Source organism: Cylas formicarius, unplaced genomic scaffold (assembly GCF_029955315.1).
Source record: "Cylas formicarius isolate icCylForm1 unplaced genomic scaffold, icCylForm1.1 PGA_scaffold_8__14_contigs__length_24414737, whole genome shotgun sequence".
Taxonomy (NCBI): Eukaryota; Metazoa; Arthropoda; class Insecta; order Coleoptera; family Brentidae; genus Cylas; species Cylas formicarius.
Genome location: NW_026844361.1, coordinates 5,998,861 through 6,023,374, shown reverse-complemented (window position 1 = coordinate 6,023,374; position 24,514 = coordinate 5,998,861). Strand labels below are relative to the sequence as shown.

Below are 24,514 nucleotides of genomic sequence, written 5' to 3'. Positions count from 1 at the left end.
CGTTTGTTCTTATTTAACTGTTCAGAATTCATTAATTTGTCAAGAATCCCTAGCATACGTTTTTTCATTTAATCAGTAACTAACAATAGCCTCGCATTCTTAGATATTTTTATCAATAAAAAATCGGACCTAACATTGGGTTATTGTGTTTACAGAAAACCTACGCACACAGACCGATACCTTAATGCATTGTCACATCACCATCCAGCTCAAAAATCATCGGTTATCAACCCTCTTGTTTACAGAATCGTAAAACTATCTCAGCCCGAGTCACTGAACCCAGAATTAAAACACCTTCCCTCGGATCTTCTCTCTAATAACTTCGACATTAAAGATATTAAGCATTCTATCATAAAATATACTTCACCACAACCTTCCAATAACAATGGGCCAGAAAGCAATCCCACGCTTGCCACTGTTGTCTAAAGTTCTAAAGAAGTATAACGTCAAAACCGGATTTACCATTCCGGACGAAAAATATCAGCTAGGCTCAAAAAACATGGGAGCCTCAAGACCAAGACAAACAAACTCATCAGCAGTTGTCGAACACAATCACGAAACCGGGCATAAAATTTTATCCCGACTATAATTTTTTGTTTTCTAATGAATTATAACGGTTAGATTTCAATTATACACCATCCACTGTAACGAACGCACCAAAAAGTAATTACTACTCCATTGGTGTCAAAATTAACTTCTCTAAATTGTGGTTTTCTATGGCTCAAGCAGTTTTTGAAATATTAATTTTCATCATAAGCAGAGAAGGCTGCTTATACATCTTATAATCTTGCTATTTCATGTCATAATTATTTGTTAGTGCCGTTACGTTACTTCCGTCACAAACTTTGAATCTTTGGCCACAATCTCTTAATCTCAAGCTCATGAATGATGTGGTAGAGTGATCACACTATACAGTCATATTCGGAATTTGACTTTACTGATCTAGCATGGCCCAAACTTTTTTCCAGAATTTGTTTTGGACAAAAACAAAGCGCCCTTTTTCTACCGTTGGTTCCCTCGCCATAAGTTTTATAACATTCGTTACTTTTCATAGATGTAAAACTCCAAGAGTAAAAGTTTTTAAATACTCTTCCTAAAAACCCTACAAAAATATTTTTTTAAAAATCTGAAGTCTGCAACGCTAAAATTTGTATAAAATAACGGAATGACGGATAAAACTTACAGCAATTCGATATTTAAGATAAGCTATAAAACCCAAGATTTCGTAAACCCGTTATAAATAAGCGTTTGCCTTACAATAAAATATTTATAAAAGCTGTTATACAAGCCTAGATTTGGCTTCTAAATGTCCGTTACACCATAATCAAACCTTTACAAATTCTGTTATTAAAGGTAAAGTTTCTTATAGACCTCTTATACCTACGCGAGCACACACCGTATAATAAAACCTTTATAAAAATTGTAATAGACGCTAAAGTTTCTTACAAACCTCGTATAAATATCTATAACTTTTATAAAAGCTAAGATTTTTTATAACCTATTTTAGAAATATCTGTTACCTTATAATAAAACCTTGGCCGCGAGAAATGTTAGCTGGTTACTGTTCCCCGCAATATTGTTTGCGGATTATATTTAGGTTGGTGTCTCCGAAGTTCGGACACCTCGTGGCCCAAGAGGCCGAAAAGAAGGGTTACCTGAGGCACGTCCACGGCAGAGTGGTGAGCAACGCCGAAGAAATCGCTTTCTACGGCGGCCACAAAGTCGAGCAGAGTCATCTGCGTAGCGCGTACAGAATACTGGTTCAGCACATGGAGCATATGTTCGCCGTGAAGTTGTGGTTCGTGATGCTCGAGCAATTCCTGATGAAATACGTATGGTCCGGTACCGGCATGATTGTGGTGTCGCTTCCCATCCTATTGCCGAGCAAAACCAAATCGAAACTCAAAAGAGCCAAGCGTAACCTCTTATCGTTACCGCTACCGACGTCTGATGACGACAGAGCGACCGATTTGGAACCGATTGAAGATTCCGTTTCGGAAAGGACTCATTACTTTACGACTGCAAAAAACTTGCTCATTACGGGGTCGAACGCCGTCGAACGCCTTATGAGCAGTTACAAAGACGTCGTAGAGTTAGCTGGGCACACCGCTAGGGTAGCGAACATGTTCAGCGTGCTGGAGGAGGCGAGCGAGGGCATCTACCACAAGACGGTCGTCGCGAAGAAGGAAAAGAGCGGCGAGTTCGAGGTGGAATTTAAAGGGGACCAGCCGGTCGCCAACGGCAAAGTGTTCGTGTCCAACAACGAGATCATTTTGAGAGACGTGCCCATCGTTACGCCCAACTGCGACGTGGTATGCCCGTCCCTAACTCTGCACCTAAAGCCGGGACAACACCTGCTGATAACGGGACCGAACGGGTGCGGCAAGTCGAGCTTGTTCCGCATCCTCAGCGGTCTGTGGCCCGTTTACGGCGGCGAGTTACACACGCCCAAGAATTCCATGTTCTACATACCCCAGCGGCCGTACATGGTCATCGGGAACCTAAGAGATCAGATCATCTACCCCGATACGTACGCCGACATGATCAACAAACAGGTCACCGAGCAGGACCTGTTGAAAATCATGCGGATGGTTCATCTGGAGCACATCGTCGAGCGGGACAGTTTCCACGAAATCAAAGACTGGACGGACATCTTATCCGGCGGCGAGAAGCAGCGCATGGCGATCGCCAGGCTCTTCTACCACAAGTAACGTTTTTTTTTTTCGGGAGTGCCGTATCCCTCGAGGTAATCCATCGTATTGCAGGCCCAAGTACGCGCTTCTGGACGAGTGCACCTCTGCGGTCTCCATCGACGTGGAAAGCAACATTTACCAGACCGCCATCGACATGGGTATCACCTTGCTCACTATCACGCACAGGCCGACACTCTGGTAAGTCAGCAGCACAAATCAGACTTTCATACACAGTGCATACCACGCAAAATATATTGCAGTTTGTTGTCAAAAGCGTCACCGATATACGACGGAAGGTGTCGCAATTTAAGACCTTAAGGACAAGCCGTTGAAGAAATCTCTTTTAAGTGTTGTCATAAATGTCATATATAAAACCAAAATCATTCCAAACTTTGCCAAAATCAGTGTTTACAAAAAAGAACTATTATCATTGCATGCAAACAATTAAAATTGTTCTATAAATTAAACTATTACGAAGATAAAAAAGAATCTCGCAGTCGGAATCTGCGCTGTATATACTTAAATTTATTTAATATTGTACATCTATAATGTGCGTTTTTTTAAATAACATTTATATGCAACAAAAAATATAGGCGATTTCACCTAAAACTTCCTAACATGTATCCAGATACTTTATGAAAAGTATCTTGACGAGGAGAACTATTGGCAACACAATGACTTCGTCATACATTTTTGTTTAACCATAGCCAGTAGAAAGAGTAATAAATTTTTGTCTTCTTGCGTTGGGCACATGAGTTAACTTCTTCGTTGATGATGCTAGTCTTTTATTTATTATCATTTAGAATCAGTCTTTCCCTTCTCTCTGATTTCCTCTATTCTGATTCTTGCGAAATTCTGAGTGTATATCTCCTGAATAGGCCCGCTGGTATGCCATAAATCTCCACAATGTTCAGGGCATGCTTTAACCGGATCTTATCATAAACTTTTTCAATGTCAATGAAGAGCAGAAACCGCGGGTTTATTTATACTCCAAGGCTTTTTTTTTTAATTTCTATAATGGTCATAGTAAGTTTTAGATCAATATTGGGTAAGTTGGGTAAGGGTTCCCCTTTTCATCCTTTTTAAAAATTGGTATGCACTTTTTCTATTTTTTTGGTATCTTACAAAAGGTGAATATTTCTTATCAATAGGATGATTTCTCCCCATAACAATTTAGGCGTCTTCCATTAGCTATTTTATTTATCTTATTTATTATTATTTATTTATTTTTCTAAAATATCGCCTCCATTAATAGTTCAAACGTAAAGGTCACAATAATTCACAAAGCGAAATCCGAAAATTTCCAACATTTTTAAGTTTCTCATATATTTTACGTGGTATGTGCTACAAGGCGTTTGACGTCTGCATGATATTCGGCAATCTAGGAAATTCCACACCCATATTCTTCAATTCGACGGAACCGGCTACTGGGAGTTCTCCGAGTTAAACTGCGTTAACCGGCTCGACCTCAAGCGGGAAAAGGACGAACTGCTGAAAGCGCCGGACAGCCGCGAAAAGTCGGAACGTTTAGCGGAATTAAATAGGCAATTAGGAGAGGATGACGTTTAATTTATCTATTTGTTAGATTTGTGTCTCATTGTACCGAAAGGAGTGAGGGTGGAACTGTGATTCATTGGAACGAGGAGTCTCCCCGGCAGATTTTAACCCCCCCGGAGTCCTCTCGTCCAACTTAGATTCGGCATAACCGTTAAAATTGTGCAGCGTCTGCATTTATGCGTTTGTAAATATCATTAAATTCTATTTAATAAAAGAAATAAAGCGATTGAATGTGTTTCACTTTAACAAAAACCTACAACACTCTCAATGGCACTTCACAGTAACGGATATAGTAGAGGTAATAGACTAGGATTGGGATTTACGCGCGTCTGGAACCGTTTGAACAATGTTGGCAGCAAGGAGAAAACTGAGAGTAGTCCTTCTCGCTTTTGTTAACGCTTGTAAGGTATTTCGCGTCCTTCGCTATCGATTCGGCAAGCTCGACGGTAGAAGCGAGACGCGATATATTAAGGAACAAGAAACTAAATACGTTGCAAGCCAATTGAACGTCAATGTTCTTAACATTTGACCAATGTATACATATTGGAAAAAATATATAGAGGAAAAAATGACTACCTTCGTCGGTACAAACTAGTAGGAAAAGGCTCCCAAAGGGCTGCTTAAAAACAGGACGACGTATTAAATACGGACGGCAGTCCACACTTGCGGGTGCTTTCAAAAAAGGTCCATGCGAGTTGTACGAATTAAAATTTGAAACCTAAAACAAACGATTTATTGACAGAATAACATTTATCTTTTCTTGTTGCGTTTTGGGTTGTTCTTTCCGGCGCTCTTCCTCTTTTTGCTTTCGCCCTCCGCTTGAGCCACGCCCTCCAATTGACTCAAAGGTAACACGCCGAAGCCGTCGATGAAAGGCTTGACCAGCTGAACCGTGAACTTTTCGTGCTGGATATTGCTGGAGTCGAGCTTTAAACGAACGGTGACCTGGTCGAAAGTGTGCAGCACCACGTCCCCCGCCTTCTGAGTCTGCCTTTCTTCGTCGTACTCGAACAACGTCTTCCCGTTCTTCTCCGCCAAATAGAGTGTCACCTCGAGACCGTATTTCGGGATCAAAATCTGCACGGCGTTCTTTCTAACATACAAAACGTATCCCTCCTCGTCGTTCAGTTTGCCCTTGAAGAATAAGTGCGTGTTAAAAGCGACCGATGCTCGTCCGGCGTACTGAGCCATTCTGTTCCTGTAGTTCAAGTTCTGACACAAATCGTTGCTCTTCTTCTTATCCAACAAGTCAGGATACGTCGAGTCCGAACCGCAAGTGACCGCTAACAATCGGTGGACGATGATATCGGCGTACCTTCGAATGGGCGACGTAAAATGTGTATATAGAGGCACGGCTAGGCCGTAATGGAAGTACTCTTCCTTCTGTAACGTCCCGCTCGGGAAGTAAACGGCCTGCATCATACACCTGGTGGCCAACATTCTGAGCATGGTGTTCAGATAGGGATTGTCTTTTTTCACGGCCTTATCTAAGGATTCCGCGAGGTTTTTCCCGCAGTCCACTTTAATATCGAATCCCAGATGACGGCCCGCCTTCACCAGCGGATCAAAATTGGTAGCTGGCGGTTCGGGATGCCGTCTAAGCATCGCGCAATCGGGAAACTCTTGCAGAATCTTCTCCGCGACGCTTATGTTCGCGAGCAACATGAACTCCTCTACCATCGAGTTGGTCTCGTACATTTTTTTAACGGCCACGTCTATCGGTTCCATCGTCTCGGAATCCATGAGGATTTTGACCTCGGTCGATGCTAGAACCAGCGCCCCGTTCTCCAACCTCTTTCTCTTGAGGATCTTCGCCAGTTTGTTTAAATTTCTCAACGATTCAGCGATAGAATCGGTTTTCGTTTTGTCGTCTATCGTCAGCTGCGCTTCTTCGTAAGTCATCGCTTGCCTGGACCTAATTATGCTCTTGTGAAATCGCGTATTCAAAATGTTAGCTTCGAGGTCCATCTCCCAGACGCAGGAGAAGGCGAATCTCTCCTCGCCACCCCTTAACGAGCACAAATTCGAGCTGAGTAACTCGGGAACCATGTCTATCCGTTTGTTGACCAGATAAACTGTGGTGGCTCGAGAAGCGGCTTCTAAATCGATAGCGGTACCCGGACGGATGAAATGAGATACGTCGGCTATGTGAACGCCGACTTCTAGCTTGCCGTCGGCGATAGGGCGACAATGGAGGGCGTCGTCTATATCGGTACAACCGGGCGGATCCACCGAACAAATATCCACGTGCCTAAGGTCCACCCTTCGTTTTTCGTCTTCCTCCGTTATAACCCAAGGTAGTTTCGGCAAACAGCTCAGCACTTCTTCCGAGAACTGGCTATGAGGCACGTCGTGTTCTAACAGTACCACCTCGTTCTCCGTATCTTGGCTCCCGATCCGGCCCAAAGCCCTAACGAAATGACCGTGGGGGTACCGCGAGTGTCTCGGCCAAGAATCTATGGCGACGATGAATTTTTGAGTTCTTAGAAACTCTGCCTGACGTGTTTCGATAACAATCTTCGGTATGGATCGGTCGGCCGGCACAAACAATTGATAAACGCCGTCCGAACCTCCTTGCAAAATACCGCAATATTGCCGCCACTTTCTTCTGATTACTCCCACAATTTTACCTAATTTGGAACAAACGCAAAATGTACGATGTGTGCGATACGACTTTTTAAAATTTTTTAGATATTATCAATCAAAATCGTAAGAGTGAGAAACCACTTAAAAAACCTTACCTTACTATGGGTAAATATAGGTAAAGAGTTTTTTAAACCATTTCGGTTGGCGTGTTATCAAGAGAATTATTATTGTCTCCTGTTATCGCCAACATTTTGATGAACCGATTTGAAAAAAAGCCTATCAAACGGTCATGAGGAAAACTAAGACTTTAAGCACATCATCTGGAATAACGATGAAAAGAACGTTTTTCGTATATCATTAATATTACGGCGACAACCAAGTTTACGATGAAATAGTCAATGGAAACTGTGATTTTTAGATGTTCTGGTCAAACGAAGCAACCAGCAGATCACGACATCAGTATATAAAAAGGTGGACAATATCTTAATGCCGCTTCAAACAATTCCCAAATGATCAAACGAAAGGTAATTATGTCACTTCTGGAAATGAAGAGAGAAAATTACTCAGCATCTCATATGGCAGAAGATTATCAGGCGACACACTTTGCTGTGTACTCACTAAGACAAAAACCCTCTGAGCAGAAGATACCAAAAACTACATGCAAACTCCCATGTCAATGCAGTGAGGTATGTATTGGAAAAACCTGTACAGACTCAGGGAAACGCGCATTAAAGAATACTAAAATAATAAAAAACTCACGCACCAGCAACTCCATCGACCAAAATTCACATTTCTAGGGATTAACAGTCACTCCTATGAAGAAATACTTAGCAGAGTAAATTTATTGAAAACTAACTGTTCCGCCATTCTCTTCGAGATAAATGTTTTGCTACGTGGACGGAATAAAAGAGTTTCCAAAAATATTAAAAGGCAAAATGCTTGAATAGGAAGTATAAATAAAACATTTCATATGCTACTGTTATCAAAATTCTAAACCTACCTGTAGGTTTAATGTCGCCTTTTTTCTTTTTCCCTGTCTGTTTCAGCTCCTTTTCCTGCTCTTCTATATCTTCAACATTTTCTTCTGAAATTCCTGCATCTTCTAGCACTATATCACTAGGCGAGACCCATTCGTCTTTATTTAATAACTCAATAGCCACAATATCGCCATCAACGGCCCTATTTAATCCATTCCTACCCTGAACTATCACCTGATCATCAATTGATTCGACATTGACGAACCCTTCTAAAAAGTTATCTCTAGAAGCTCTGTAAGTACCTTGATACAATTTTCCTTCTCTGACGCCTTCGAGCAATTCTACAGTGCTTAAATGGGGCGGGAAAACCTCTTTGCCCCCTGAATGATGAGTCTCGCTTTTGGACAATTTGTCTTGCAACATGCTGTTATTTTCTATATTTTTCACATATTCAGTAATTGAATAAGATGGTATATTCTCTTGCTTAGCTATACGTCTATTATTAACATCGTCTGTTAACAAAACAAACCTTAAACTTGGTAGATGCTTAATGTACCATCGGCAAGCCTTCCGGATACATCTATCATTATAGTCATTTACCAGTTCTCCATCTTCTTCAGGCAAATATGTATCCTTGTGGTGGTCATTGATGAAAATGTAAAAGTGTCTGTCTGGATTCTCGATAATACTGTTTAGTCTTTTGTAAATGGGCATATTACGATGCTTAACTTCTTTAAATACGGTATGCAAAATTATAACATTGCCAAGAACTGATTCTTCCAAAATATCTATTTGGTGAAGTATTATGTTGGTGTCTAGAATGATGAAATGGTTCGACTCAACGAGAGAACACTTATTTATGTGGTCGAGGGTCAAATTTGTACAGGTATTTTCGCAGCTTGAACACTGAGGACATCCGCAGGAAATATCGTCTCTGATATAATGTTCACGCACATGTTTCAAAAAATTTCCCACTTTATTTTTCTTTATGAACGATTTCGTGGTGAACATTTTTAAATTGTTAATTCACCCACTAATTAAACTTATAGGTTATAACCGTGGAAAACAAATCATGTTAAGGTACGTTAACTGAACATCAGTAAAAGTTAACTAACCAATCTCTTACCTTTCCTTCCCACACACAAAAAGAAAACACGAGAGAATGTAGCTTTGCCGAAACTAAAACCTTTTTAAAAAGAAATACAACACGAGGCGATTCGAATTGACTTTAAGATCTCTGTTTTGTCTGACTTACAATAAAATCGTTGGTTATAGTTTATAATCTATATGATATTGTAGTTCTCATGCTAAATTTAATGTCATAATTTAAATGGCATACTAATTTCAACACCTTCATTCGCAAACGTATGAAGATGTGATTTTTGGATGAAAACGTTATTTTCCAAAATAAAACGTCAAACTAACAGCTATTAGTCGAAAGCAAAATCGAGACAACAATAATTCAAACTCCAGAGTGCAAATGCATTTGTCTCGTATAATGGAAATTAAAGAAAAATTAATTAAAATGGCAAAATTGTCATCCCGAGGATGGAGGCTTAAGGCAATAAATTTTGGCGTGAAAGTGAAGTGTTAAGACTTGCCTGTACAGATCGAGACACGCGAGTAAGTGCGAATGTGTATGGGTCAAAACTCAAGGCGCGTTCTGTTCCAAGCCCGGCTCGAAGCGAATCAGATTGTGTCTGAATTTTAGGGCAAGTGCAAAGGCCAACTTCATTTTTCGCACAGCAGCAGGCCCGACCAACTGGTGGATCTCGAGGTTTACCTGAATAGTGTGTGAACGCAATTCGTTTCGTACTTGCTCGCGTACTTACTTGGACACACTTGCCTGCATGTGTATTGCCCCCATTACACGGTACGGTATAGATGACTCACCCGTTTCATGTCAAGCCAATGAACACATTTTTGCACTTGTAACGTAACATTATTGTTCTTTCTTGAAAATATCCTAATAAAATTCACCAAACCATTACAAAATACCGCTATCAGAGAATATAGAAACGGGACAAGTAGTGTCAAGCATAGAAAATAAAGATAGCGTTGCCTTAAGGACGACGTATTTTTAACTGACTTGCCCAGTACGCTCGATTTGATAAAAAAAGGTGACATAATTATAAGGAATAAAAAAAAGCAAAGTATATGCTGCTCAGTTTTATTAATAGAATAAAAACTCAAGGGATAAAACAAAATTATATTATTTACAAGGAGGCAAAGTACATAATAAGTATCCACCTCTTCCGCTAAGGTCAAAAAGGGACCATATTGTATCAAACATACAAAAAAATATAAGAAATGCAAACAAAATGCAGTTGATTTTCATAGATCTGCTTTGGTGTCGAACATTATTAAGTACAATGTTCCAGCCCCTTCGTTTCCTCTTGCGTGGCTCATCGTGCGCCCGTCAAAAGAATAATATAAGTTATCTTAACCGTAATCTATCTCGTGCAAATATATTGTGTGTGGGTTAAACCGAATTTCCGATATCCAGGAGATCCATAATATATATTCGACTGGACATTTCGAGTGTAATACTATCGAATTAGACTATATATCGACAAAAATATCACAATATGTGATTACATACTTCCGGAGAGTATTCACAGTCAACTGTAAGCGAGTTCTGCAGCCTCGCTCTCCCGAGAGAGAGACGGGGTTGAGAATGGGGGAGGGGCGCATTCATTGTGCCCCCCATATTCAATCCAAGCTCAGGCATTCTACTTTTCTCTTGATTTTCGTGTTGCAAGAGAGACGCTCCTTGAGCCGGAGGTAGTTCGAAAGCCTAGATACTCCGTATTCCTAAAATGAAAAAAAAATCCGATAGAGGCGTCGCACAGTGAGCTGTATTTCAGAACTAGGTTGACATTAATTTTAGAACAAACTTATTAATACTTACAAGGTATATTTCACTTTTTTGATTATAACTAATTGTTTTTGTTTGACCAATACTCAAAAGAAACGATTATTAATATATAGAGTGTTATTCCAGATTGGTACACATTTATGTTCCTATACAAAAAGTTGGGCGATTTTAAAATCATGTATTAATATCTAAAATTTTATTTTTACGTAACCTCACATGAAAACATGTACAGGGTGTAACAAAAAGCTAAATTCAAAAACCAAATTAGAGATTAGTGGGCCAAAAATTTAATGGAAATCAAATTGAAAGATAAACTTTACTAAAAAAGTATTTGACTAAGTATTTCATTTGAAAAATTATTGTAAGCAGGAACATTAGTATTCTTGACATTTTGAAGTAGTTTACCTATAACCACTAACTAAAAGGCTCGAAGATATCATCAATATTCTCATTAGACTGTTAAAAAGTTTTAAATTCTCCCAACATTCTGAAATTTTTATTGCGTGTTTCTTGAACTTCCTGCGATAACTGTCCAATTGGCACAATACAATTTTTAATTATCTCTACACTATAGAGTAAAAGTTTCTGGACGGTTTTTGTACCGAATATTGCTTAAAATTTTCAAAATTAATTTGATATCCTGAAGAAGCACACCAACTTTGGTGGTTCTTTAAAAAAAACTCAGCAGTATTGCCACCATTAATGTATCCAAAACCTGGCTTTGGCATATAAATAGTTGAACCCATTTCTGTTCTCACTTTTCTTTTTATTTCTTATTTCCTTTGTTTTACTTCATTCTTTGACCTGCCTTGATTTCACAGTAAATTTGTAATCGAGATGGTGTTCTTTTAGATTAAGATATTTTCCTAGGAAGTTTAAAAAGCCATCCTCTGTAACTTTATTACAAAAAATCGCCAAACTTATGATCAGAAGGAATTTCTAAATTAAAAAATACTGCTTTTATTTCGATACTTGGTTCTTTTTGTTTTTCAAAGTTTTCCCTGTAAAATTAGGTTAGCGTGTCATACATTGGGCTTAATTTTTTTTAACCAAATATTAGGGGAAAAGTCTCCTATACTATCAAACCTTGCCTTTGTCAACCTAGTTTGGTTTAATTGCCCTCTTAGCGACAGCGAATATACTAACCCAATAGCCAAAGGGGATTTTGGAAGTTTCAGCGTTGATGATGCCCCACAACGTCCAAAACAGGTGCGAAGCGAGCGTGAAGACTTCCACCTCTCGCAGCACCTTCGTGACGTTCTCTCGCGAGCCGCTTTCGTCGAGGTAAGCCCGGATAAACGTCAACCGTTGCTTTTCGGTTGGATAATGGCGGGGGTTTTCGGTGTAGAAAGGGTACGACGTCTCCTCCTTGTAATCGTAGATCCACTCAACGAAATGGTTGGCTATGTCGAAGCCGCGATAGTTGTAAGAGCAGTATTCAAAGTCTGCAAAGATAGGGTTCTGTTGAGTTAACTAAAGTGCTAAAGTTTATTTCAATCAAATTATAAGAGAAAGGCAAAAAAAAGAAAAATATCATATTATGCTTACTTAGATTTATTAAGTGACCTAGGGGGTATCTAAAAGCAACTACATTGTTATTGGTGGTGCGCATGGTACCGCGGAATAATACTAATTATTTTTAATAAATTTTTAAAAATTTAAGGGATAGTTTTAGTTTTGTAAGAATCACTTAATAACTGTTTATAATTTAAACCATAAACTAACAAACGTTTTTTAAGTCAGTATTAAAAATATATATCAAATTTTATGTAGAGATTTTTTAAAAAGGTGAAAAACAAATTTTTCTTATTAGATTTTTTATTAGTCTAAAGACATATTTAAAGCTACAATGAATGAGCTTTTAGCTGTATATTTAAAGAGAACAGGACAGTTTATCATATTATTTAGGAGTAGATTGTATTATTGTCGGAGCTAATCTTATAAACCTCAGTTTTAAACCTTCTTCCAGTTGTGCAGTATGTCAGGTATAGTGACGTAATCAACAATGATCCGTATGTCTTAGCTATATTGCTACCACTTTTATTAGATGCGAAGTTAAAAACTGAAAAACAAAATTCCTGTGTGAATTTACGACATCCAGGAATGAACTAGATAAAGATATCATGCTATAAATGCACAATTGCTCTGAGTGGACTTTACTAGAGATTTTTATAAAACCTTAATTCACTAAAGCAATGTATGAAATTACATTAACTCTACAATACTTAAATAAATTAAGTGTTATTTATATAGACATAATACAGCATTCGGTACAAGTAACGTTATTATTTGAAGCTGTAATAAACCTAAACTTAGTAAAAAAAAAGTTGCTTTGGCTACGAATTACTATTTAGATTTACACAAAACATGGAAAACTTTAACAGAACCAAAAGCCAATATTTGTTAAAAAAGTGGCCTTAGTTTCTCATTAAAAAAAAAGCCACAATTCCTTTCCAGTTTCAATCACTAGAAGAAATAAAAATCGAAAAATATTCTTATTACTCGAATTTTTACAAACCGGGCAGTCTAAGACGAGTTGTACTTTTTTCCATTTTAAAGAACATAAAATGGAAACATCATTAAATGTTTTGGTTACAATTTGTCTTCTTGCTTAGGTGATGAATGATAATGCGAAGTCCAAAGGGTTGCCTTATCATTTTGTAAAATATGCTGTTTTGCAACATCATCAAAAATTTTATGTTACACTAAAATATTCTCAAGATATATATACATTAAGTTTCCACAAAAAGCACATATAATTTTGTTTTTAGTAGTATCCTAATTTGGACCACCCTGTATGTAACGATTGTCCTCAAATTACAAATGAAATAAAACAGCACTTTCATTGCACGTTACAATTGCAGCGAACATACTATGAATCTTAGAATGGTTAGGTTCAAATATTATTTTCATGAATCTCGCTTAAATCGTATGATATTGATAAATCGGAAATGTTTGATAAAAAAAACAATTAGGTGTAAATGCTTGCGCAATTTCATTTAAACTTTTCAAATTATCACGCGAAACTGGTAAATCCAAAAATAAACAAATTAACACTGACTGAATTGTCGAATTTGTAACTGTATAGTTCGCATAGTAACATACCCGAGGTCAAAATTATTGCTTGACAACACGAGATTAATATAGAAAAAGGAGAGGAACAGTCACCAAACATTTTTCGAAATTAAGTATAATTGAAGAAATATCAAAATAGTGGGTAAAATGTATATTTTCACCATCATAGCATTCCATAAACCAAAAACTATTCAACTGATATGATTAAGTTACAGTTTTTGCATAATTATGCATTAAAAAATGTAAGAAACTTCATCGATTTATTCATTCGCTATTTTTTAGTTTTTTAACAAGTTCAGTTTCACTATAACTTGCTTTACGAAAGTCTTTTAAAAAACGCAACCTCTGTTTTTAAGGGGTGTTTTTTTTCGATATATAGGACTTTAAGTTGCAATAAAACAACGATGGATTATTCGATTGACATTAATTTTATTTATCCGATAATCTTGTGGCATTACATTTTAAATATGATTTCTGGCATATCACCGCCACGGCTGGCGCGGATGTAGTCCAATCTGGACGTCAATTTTCGATGACTTTTTCCAACATTTGTGGCCATATATCGGCAATAACACGGCGAATGTTGTCTTCCAATCATGGTTATTCAATTCAGGAATGAAAGAGTTGGTAAGCATAGCTCTATACCGATCACCATTGACTGTAACGTTCTGGCCGTCATCGTTTTTAAAGAAGTACGGACCAATGATTCCACCATCCCATAAAGCGCACCAAACAGTTAGTTTTTGCTGGATGTAACGGCGTTTCGACATACACTTGAGGATTAGCTTCGCTACAAATGCGGCAGTTTTGTTTGTTGACGTAGCCATTCGACCAGAAGCGCGCTTCATCGCAAAACAAAATTCGTTTATGAAAATCGGGAACAACGGCAATCTCGTTTTGGGCCCATTCGACGAATCTACGCCTTACTTGATGATCGTGTGGCTTCAATTCTTGCACGAGTTGAATTTTGTAAGCATGTAAACCAAGATCTCTCCGCAAAATCTTCCATAAAGTGGATGGACACAGATCCAATTCCTGTGCTCGATGGCGGATGGACTCATTCGCGTTTTACTCAATGCTGCACTCTACAGCAGCAATAGCTTCTTCTGTACGCACCGTACGGCGCCTCTGGGGATGCGAGTTATCAATAAGAGTAAACGTGGTGCGAAAACGTTCCATGGTTAATCGAATTAACTGCTCTGATGGACGATTTTGTTGACGATAAAATGGACGTAGTGCGCGATACGTATTCCGCACAGAACCATTATTTTCGAATTAAAATTGCACTATTTGCAAGCGTTGTTCAGGCGTCTATTGACGATGAATTGCTAAAGCAAACTGAGAATAAATCACTTGACAGCTATTCAATCGGTCGCCATCTTGAACAGTAATGCCAACCTAAAGTTCTATACATCGAAAAAAAACACCCATTATTAAAAAAAGCAAAGCAATTGATGACGTAGTCATGGAAAAATATACATTATAACTAAATAACTGAATAGTTTGTTGTATTTCATCCTACAAGGTTTATCAGTGCAAAGCTTTCGCATCTTACCACGACCTTTACAATTGCAAACAACAAAATCCTTATCGTTGTTTTAACGATGGCCATAAAAGTGATAAAGCTACGGGATCGCGAGTTTTTTTTCGCGGATATAAATTTGTTTGCGAAAATATTACGTGCAGTATAGAACATTTCAATTATTCCTTCTACCGTGACACATTGTAAACAATTTAATTTGCATCGCCATTGTAATTCGAAATGAAAACAAAAACGCACTGCCCGGGAAAAAGTGTCACCGTGTACTTGAGGATTAACACCGCGCAGAGGATTAAATTACGATTTAGCAAATGCCTCAAATATTGAAATAAAAGATCGTAGTTTTAACAATGCCAAAAACGCAAGCCCAAGTTTAAAAAATCCCATTTCGAGTTACGTCTGGGGGTACATTAATACATTGTTTGTAGACATTTTCAGAAGAGTGTTAAGGTAAACTTTGTGCAATAAAATTATTCTTGACCCCTATTGCAAATTCGATACTAATAAATACGCTTTGTTGTCATTTTTGACCACTTACCATCTTACCAGTTTTATTGCTATACTCCGTTTCTTAATTTCAAAGAATTATAAATCATTAACTGAATTGAACTGTAAAACTTGAAAGGTTTTAGCAGTGTTCCATAGGCGTAGTATCCTATCGATGATATTTCCCTCATAAATGAGTATGAGGGAAATATCCAACACAAAGATGTTATATCATGCGCATTCGCATGTTAAATGAATCTTCTCACAATTTTCCCATAGTTTCTTGATAACTTCCTGTATGTATCCCGTTTTTTTTTTTTATTTAAAGGGTATTAAGAAAATTAAGTATACAAAAAAGGCATAATAATTATATTGACTTCAATTCAGTCCATTTGTTTTTTTAATTTAATATGCAAAACGAGAAAATTTATAAATAGAGGTAGAGCGGTATACTACAATCAAGTCATTCGTCGCCAATTATTGAGACGAAAAATGAAAAGGAGTGAGCAAGAAATTCGAGCAGCAGTTTTTGAACGTTTCGAATAACACAGATACTCATGACGTTAAAATAAATTTTTCAGTTATATTTTAAATGCTTAAATAGTTCATTATTTAATTAATTAATCATGTTTGTAATTCAACTTTAGTCGTATTTGTTTTATTGTAGTACATGGGTATTACTCATTTGAAATATACACTATTTTTCTTGTATATACTATTGTACCAAATGCTTTCGAACTTAGAAGAACATCATTCACATCATTCGTATTGACCTATCTACAGTTTTCTTAATAACCTTTTCCCGTGAGCTAAAATAAAGGTAACTTTCATCACCAACATATTAAATAATTTTGCTCTTAGTGTGAGGTCAAGCAGGAAAAATCTCAAAAAAATCAGAATCTAACTGAAAGAATGTTTATTAGATAGATAGGTAAGAATCATCGTTTTGGAGGATTGGGTCTGAGAGATATGCTGCTAAAACGAAATGTTGAACAGTTTAAATATACGAGGGTCACTTGAAAAGTTTCAGAGCTAACAGGACATTTTTTCTCTCTATAATTCTATACACCCCTCCCCGCGATGCTAACCCGTCCAAATAGTATCGAATGTTTTTCTCGGCAAAATAATTCTCCACATTTGACGAAAACCTTGTCTTCCGAGCGCAGTTTTCAAAGGAAGAGACAAAAAGAAATCGCTTGGGGCTAGATCTGGCTAGTAAGGCGGACGGTCAAGCAGTTCAGACCGTAATTCGTGGATTTTCGCCATGGCAAACGCTAATGTATGTATGGTGAAACACAATTTGTTTGCAAATGTGGCCGTTTTAAGCAATTTCTCGGCTTGTCAAGTAATGAATACGTAGCATACTCCTGTAATGGTTTTTCATTTTTGAAGGTAATAGATTGTGATGACTTCATGACTATCCCCAAAAACAGTCGCCATCACTTTCCCAGTCCAAAAAACAGTTTTTGCTTTTTTCGGAGTCGGTTCCCCCTTCGCAGTCCACTGTTTTTACTGTATTTTTGATTCGGGTATATAATAGTGCATCCAAGTTTCATCTAGAGCAATTAATAGGCGTTAAAACTGTGATTTATTGTGGTTAAACCCGAACGTTCATCATCTCCTGCCCAAAATGTCACTGTGGTAAATGACGGTGTGGAGTTCCCACACTCAGAGTCCAACTTAAATTTTAATTTGCGTCGGCGTACTGCCATTTAAAAACAAATATTTTATAACAGCTCTATACTCAATTTTTTCCATTTTCACTCAAACGACTCTTAACTAAAAACCACGCGTCCAAAATGGCTAATAAGTAACTATCAAGAGGTGCATAACTACGATCAGCAGCTTTTAGTAAATAGTGCCGCGAGGTCGGAAACTTTTCAAGCGACCCGCGTATAGTGCGCCGCACTCACCGATAATGACTATGCGGGGGTCCTCGTCCTTGTCGGCGTCGGGCGACATCAAAATGTTGCCTTCCTGCATGTCGTTGTGACAAAACACGACGGGACTGTTCTCGCGCTCCAACGTCTCCTTCAGCCATCGCGTTTCGGCGTTAAGGTCCACCTTGTCGAGCAGGTCTCTTGCAAATTCGGGGACGTCGCCGGCGAGCTTCTTCTCGCACGTCTTCAGCCAACGGTCCATCGTGTTCCAGAGCCAGTCGGGCTCCTTGTGCAGCGGTACCTGGAACACGCGCGGGTAACGATAAACCTCGCGGATCTCAATAACCGTCAGCGAAAGTTTTTATTTAATTTATTAATTCATGTATAGAAATCGAGAACTTCGATCGTGTCGTGAGCGACGTCCGACATGTTTTTCGCCCGAGCGAGACGGCGCGAAAAAAAAAACTACATATCGGCTTTTTCTTTTTAAATTTAACAGGTAAACAAATAGAACGAAGATTTGGAATATATCAAAAGGAGATTTTGCTAAAACAGTCAAGTTGATATTGAGTGTTGCAGGGTGTCTTATAAGCTATGAAAATAACAAGATTTATCGATACGGCGTATTGAAAAATTGCAATAATTTAAAAAACGAAGTAAAACGAAAAAAACGAAAGTAGTGTAGAAGGTGTTTGTTTATATTTTGCACCATTCCTAACTACCTTTTTATTTATTATCTTTTGGCACTTAAAGAATAGAAAAAAATGTTCTTGATATCAAGAAACATTTTTTTCTAAATAAATTAAGATACTATGGACAGGTTGAAAATAACATTTCATTCTCGAAAAATTACAATAATTTTAAAACGAAGCAAAACACAAAATTTAAAATTAGTGTCGAAGGTATTTATTTATATTTTGCACCATTCCTACATAGTTTTTTTATCTATCATCAGAAAGCATTTTTTTCAAATAATGAAAACGCCCTGGACGGGGCGAAAATGAAATTCTATTCTCTAAAGTTTACAATCACTTTAAAACGAAAAAAATACAAAATTCAAAATTAACGCAGAAGGTGTTTATATTTTGCACCATTCCTACCTACCTTTTTTATCTATTATCTTTTGGCATTTATAGAATAGAAAAAATGTTCTTGATATCAGGAAGCAATTTTTTTTTAAATAAATTAAGATACTCTGGGCAGAATGAAAATGACACCTTATTCTCGAAAAATTACAATAATTTTAAAAGAAGAAAAATTCAAAATTCAAAATTAGTGTACTTTTTTTTTAATGTATTATCAGAAAGCAATTTTTTCAAATAAATTAAAACACTCTGGAAAGGACGAAAATGAAATTTCATTCTCTAAAAATTACATTTATTTTAAACCAAAAAAATACAAAATTCAAAATTAATGTAGTAGGTTGCACCATCCATACGTACTTTTTTTTATCTATTATCTTTTAGCATTTATAGAATCGAAAAAATGTTCTTGATATCAGCAAGGATTTTTTTTAATAAATTAAGATACCCTGGGCAGGATGAAAATGACACTTCATTCTCGAAAAATTACAATAATTTTAAAAAGAAGAAAAATATAAAATTCAAAATTAGTGTACTTTTTTATCTATATCAGAAAGCAATTTTCTCAAATAAATTAAAACACTCTGGACAGGGCGAAAATGAAATTTAATTCTCTAAAAATTATAATAATTTTAAAACGAAAAAAATACGAAATTCAAAATTAGTGCAGAAGGGGTTTATATTTTGCACCATTCCTACCTACCTTTTTTATCTATTATCTTTTGGCATTTATAGAAGGGAAAAAATGTTCTTGATATCAGGAAGCATTTTTTTTTTTAATAAATTAAGATACCCTGGGCAGAATGAAAATGACACCTCATTCTCGAAACATTACAATAACTTAAAAAGAAGAAAAATTCAAAATTCAAAATTAGTGTACTTTTTATTATCTATTATCAGAAAGCAATTTTTTCAAATAAATCAAAACACTCTGGACAGGACGAAAATGACACTTCACTCGAAAAATTACAGTAATTTTAAAACGAAGAAAAATACAAAATTCAAAATTAGTGTACTTTTTTATCTATTATCAGAAAGCCATTTTTTCAAAGAAATTAAAACACCCTGGACAGAACGAAAATGAGAATGCATTCTCTAAAAATTATAATAATTTTAAAACAAAAAAAAATACGAAATTCAAAATTCAAAATTAGTGTACGAAGTGTTTATATTTTGTACAATTCCTACCTACCTTTTTTATCTATTATCTTTTGGCATTTATAGAATAGAAAAAATGAATAGAATAGATATCAGGAAGCATTTTTAAAAAAATAAATTAAGATACCCTAGACAGGATGAAAATGACACTCACTTCATTCTCGAAAAATTACAATAATTTTAAAACGAAGAAAAATACAAAATTGAAAATTAGTGTAGGAGATGTTCATTTATATTTTGCACCATTCCCAAATACCTTGTTAATCTATTATTAGAAAGCATTTTTTTAAATAAATTAAAGCGCCCTCGACAGGATTACAATAATTTTAAAACAAAGAAAAGTTTAAAATTAGTGTAGAAGGTGTTTGTTTATATTTTAAACCATTACTTTTTTTGTTATACCTTTTTACTTATTACCTTATCTTTTGGCATTTATAGAATAGAAAAAAATGCTTTTGAAATCAGGAAACAATTTTATTTTAAATAAAATAAGACACCCTGTATACGGTGAAAATAAAAATTAATTCTCGAAAAATTATAATAATGTCGAAACGAAGATATCAAATTTAAAATTAGTGTACTGTTTCGTATTAGAGATAGAGCGTTATGATTTTCTTAATACCGTATTCGATTTTCGTGAATCCAAAGATGCGTTTTTCAAAACAGTTCTAGGTGGCTTTGTTTTCGAGGTACAGGGAGAAACAGAAACTTTGGCACTTATATATTTTTTTGAACTTCGATTGGCTTGTTATACGATTTCGAAAAATGAGAAAGAGTACTTCCACCATTCTATTCTAATTTTGTTCCACTTAAAATATTAATGTTTTAACATGAATGCAATTATGTAATCTAGAGTAGTCTTTTTAAAGTATAATGTAAAATCTTAGATAACCAAATCGACAACTGTAAATATTTAAAATTACTGCATTTTTGGAAAGCATATTATATATTTTAGAAAAGCGCATTAAAAATTATATTAATGACAAAAAATCAGAGAAGACCACGGCATTGTTAACCAAAACACAAAGGGTAATTGAAATGGTCAAATTTTCGGTTTCTTCGTGCATCTCAAAAACAAAACCAGCTATAGGATTATTGTAAAAACGGCATTTTGCGTTCGCGAAATCAAATTTTCGAATACGGGGAAACAGAATTCGGTATTAGTTTTAGACGGCCTTTTTTACCCTGTAAAGCTGAGACTGTTTTGACTTCAATATTAGAACAGAGTCATTCTTCGAACTTTTTTGAATATTTTGAAATTTTACAAAGATTTTAACATCTTTACCCACCTTAAAATTACTAAAATCTTTAGAAAATTTAGATGTACTTTGGACACGCCGTACTGAACAAATCTTATTATAGTTGCTCTGCAGTAGCATTGTTAAATCGAATAATAGCCTTTGTATAGTGACACCTTCCTTAGAGCACAATGAAGGGTGCATGCGGTGAACGCTGCGCCCCCTTCCAATGGGGCCAAAATGCATTAATGGACGAAAAAACATGCCGGCAACAACATGCACTCGCGACTCGATATGCTTTTTAAAAGTGTGAACGAGTGAGGTGAGCAAAAAAAAAATGTGGTGGATTCCTACTACTGCCCGGGCGCGAGCGACCCTCTGAGCACAGGTCCGTACTCGACGAGTGGCGGTGGGCCCCCGACTGCTCCCAACTCCGTTTTTTTCATGCATGTGTCGGAGTGAGACAGATAGATGGCTAGAACAATATAAATAACATACCCCATATGTGTGACAGGCACAGAGGACACTTAAAATCGTGGTGCGTCCGGCCCTGTCCCCCCGGCAGAGACAACGATTTGAACCGACGAAAGTGATAATAAAAAATAGAAAATAAATTAGCGAGCAATAGATAAGCGATTTTGGCTGCGGGCTGACTCGTTTTGAGTATAGCCGCCCACCCAAATTCGAAAAAAAATACTACGAAATGGGCTATTTATCCTACATCTAATTCACCAAGGTTTAAATTAAATTAAATACTCGGTACGCTCCTGTGCAAACTATGAAGATGATGTCATACAAAAAAAAACATGATTTGCGGCCCCTTTTACTTATTCTGATTTTTAGGATACATTTTCATTAACCAAACTAAAGTCAGTTTTTATCAATTTTTAATTTTAATAGCTATTGAAATCCCGCATTCGTTAGATCTGACATTACTACTTATACTTTTATGTTTTTAGTAATTTTCAAATTATCTTTTTAAAGCTACGATTTACTGTAACAACTTCTTCCATTTTATGCTTATTTTCAAAATTAAATAATGCGAAACACTTCTAATTTACGCCCAAACGTTATTTCCGATGTCCTTTTTTTGTTTAATTATTATTTATTTTTAGGGCCAAGTTATTAAGCGGTTTTTATAAATAATAAAATAAAAAACAGTTTCCTTTGCTTAATATTTTTTTACGATTTAGTGGTGTTTTCTGTTTCTGTTTCGTTTCAGTATTTTTGATAATAAATTTACTTTTTATTTCGTAACAACAAATAAAATTTCGATCAACATGCCGGTTTATCGATTAATGGGACGGTTGTAGTCCCCATTACATCACATTAAAGTAATTGAAATTGAAGAAAAGGTTAGGTTTGGTTTAATTATAGGCTATTCAAAAATGCAAATGGATTCCGGACTATGCTTGTTTCTTAATGTTTCTTAATATAAATAAATAAAATTAGCGGTCTTAGCCCTATTTTACATATGATAACTGTCAAAGGTCCCGTGAGTGGCAGGTAGTTGAACTGCAGTGTATAAAAAAATATTAATTTGTTAGTTATCAATTTTATACATTTTTAGGAAATTTTGTTCTTGCTTCAAAACGAAATATAACGGTATCTGCCATATCACTGTGAATTACACCCCATAAACGTGATATATAACCACTTTTAAAATGAGGAATATTCAAACTCTTGCGAGTCAAACGTGTCAAACATGCGATTGAAATAGAAAAAAAATATATGGGAAGCTGATAACTTGCAGCAAAAAACTGTAGAGCCCTATATTATTCCTTTGAACTCCAACGACTATAGGTCATCTGATTACTCCCAACATGATGACTAAAATTTACAAAAGAAGTTGTATTGTTAATAATATATATTTTTTAATAATCGTATTTATTTAGCACAAAGCTATAATAGAAAACAATAGTAATTACATTTAAAATATACGAGCCAGTAACAAAATAGGAAAATTTAAATAATAAGTATAAAAGTACAAAAAACAATTTAAGTTTAAGTTAAGTTGTGTAACATTTCAGTGTAAATAATTTTATCAACAAGTTATTGGCGTGTTGGTCCTATTTTTTCCTGGAAATCTGCCTCGATAATAAATAAATCGAAACCATTTCTAAACAAAACGTCTGTAAAAGTAATAATGGCGCTTGAAAAACAAAACAAAGCTGCGAATCAAATGGCGTTTTCTTTAACCTTAACCTTGAGCCGTCGGGCAACCGGTCCGATAGAAAATAATTAGCATGGCCAATGAGTATTCAACAACACTACATGTAAATAACGCGCAATAAGAATTCAATATTTACGATAAGTATCAACCATTGCTGCCGCCAATACAAAAAGGAGACGCGTCTTGATTTTCCACTCCAACTGATTAGATGTAAATGTGAAACAGGCACCGTACTTTTCGATATCTCGTCAAGTTTATGCTAATCAAAGACTTTGGCAGAGCAATTTGGATGTTGCCGATATTTAGTTCGATGGGATTTTTTCGAAACTATCAGGAGACACTTTTAGATCGCCTAAAAATATCCTCGTTCACGTCACCGATTGCGTAACACGCGAAGTTGAAAACAATGTTGACGTTACGTAACGAATCCGACCGAAAAATATCGGCGCACGCCGATCAAATTAAAATAAATTTGCGACGTACGGCCGACATTTTGGCTAACGTCTAGAATAATAACAACCACGGCAAGGTAGACGGCGATGTCTGGTAAACAAACCCGGATACCATAGTAATAAATATTGCCGTTAGATATACAAGGCGTCCCGAAAATAATGAAGCAAACAATATTCTACGTCCAAAATAATCTTTGATTTTCTATATAAATAAAATTACTTAAACAAAATCCAACAAGGCGTCACGTCAAATTCTAGGGTCATTTTGGAGCTATGTTTTAGTTCTGCTTTTGTCAATGATTTTGATCACCTTACTAGCTCACATCAAGTGTTTTATTGTTTTGGTCTGTCTGTCTGTTGTGTAACCTCTCTTTAAAAAGAGCAAGACATTAAGATATACATTTGAATCCACAATGCATAAACCTACATATACTTCTATGCAGCACAAAATATCAACAAGGCTACATGGTTCTTTAAATAAAAAATCTAGATCTACGAGTCTTTTGTGAAATTACTCAATACACTGCTGAGGGACTGGACAAGAAAATGATGCTGATGAGATTTTGCTGGAGCGTTTGACAATGTATCACGTAACGTACTTCTGCAAAAATGATTCAATAATTTTGGTTTACATAATAATCGAATTAAATTATTTAAATCATATTTGTATATGAGACTACGGGGAGCTGTCGTAAGGAGTTACTACTCTGGGCTATAAAAAATAAACTGGATTTTAATA

At 36.2% G+C, this 24,514-nt stretch overlaps 3 protein-coding genes across 6 annotated transcripts in view; 1 reads left to right on the top strand and 2 right to left on the bottom strand.

Annotated features, from left to right (window-relative positions):
* Window positions 1-4,490, top strand: part of LOC132706662 (ATP-binding cassette sub-family D member 1) — a 54,004-nt gene extending 49,514 nt beyond the window's left edge. For all 4 annotated transcript variants that reach the window (XM_060678130.1, XM_060678129.1, XM_060678132.1 and 1 more), the window contains exons 4-6: window positions 1,598-2,707; window positions 2,766-2,891; window positions 4,079-4,490. In XM_060678130.1, coding sequence (XP_060534113.1) covers window positions 1,598-2,707; window positions 2,766-2,891; window positions 4,079-4,262 — 1,420 coding nt within the window. In that variant the 3' untranslated portion in view covers window positions 4,263-4,490. The remainder of the gene's footprint in view (window positions 1-1,597; window positions 2,708-2,765; window positions 2,892-4,078) is intronic.
* Window positions 4,491-4,875: 385 nt separating this feature from the next.
* On the bottom strand, window positions 4,876-8,968 carry LOC132706661 (exosome complex exonuclease RRP44). The gene is made up of 2 exons (XM_060678128.1): window positions 7,837-8,968; window positions 4,876-6,880 (listed from the first exon to the last, which is right to left on the bottom strand). Exons 1-2 carry the CDS (start codon window positions 8,822-8,824, stop codon window positions 5,001-5,003), a joined length of 2,868 nt encoding a protein of 955 aa, XP_060534111.1. The 5' UTR covers window positions 8,825-8,968; the 3' UTR covers window positions 4,876-5,000.
* A 1,001-nt stretch (window positions 8,969-9,969) lies between these two features.
* LOC132706605 (choline/ethanolamine kinase) overlaps window positions 9,970-24,514 on the bottom strand; it is a 33,394-nt gene continuing 18,849 nt past the window's right edge. Inside the window, exons 4-6 of the mRNA XM_060678025.1 lie at window positions 17,706-17,973; window positions 11,838-12,136; window positions 9,970-10,627 (exon numbers count right to left, since the gene is read on the bottom strand). Coding sequence (XP_060534008.1) covers window positions 10,526-10,627; window positions 11,838-12,136; window positions 17,706-17,973 — 669 coding nt within the window. The 3' untranslated portion in view covers window positions 9,970-10,525. The remainder of the gene's footprint in view (window positions 10,628-11,837; window positions 12,137-17,705; window positions 17,974-24,514) is intronic.

What these genes read in the sequence shown, in the direction of transcription:
- LOC132706661 (XM_060678128.1), bottom strand. Translation starts at nt 8,824, where the DNA reads ATGTTCACCACGAAATCGTTCATAAAGAAAAATAAAGTGGGAAATTTT. An exon ending in AGGCGACATTAAACCTACAG is followed by an intron (nt 6,881 to 7,836) that starts GTAGGTTTAGAA and finishes GTTCCAAATTAG; the next exon opens with GTAAAATTGTGGGAGTAATC.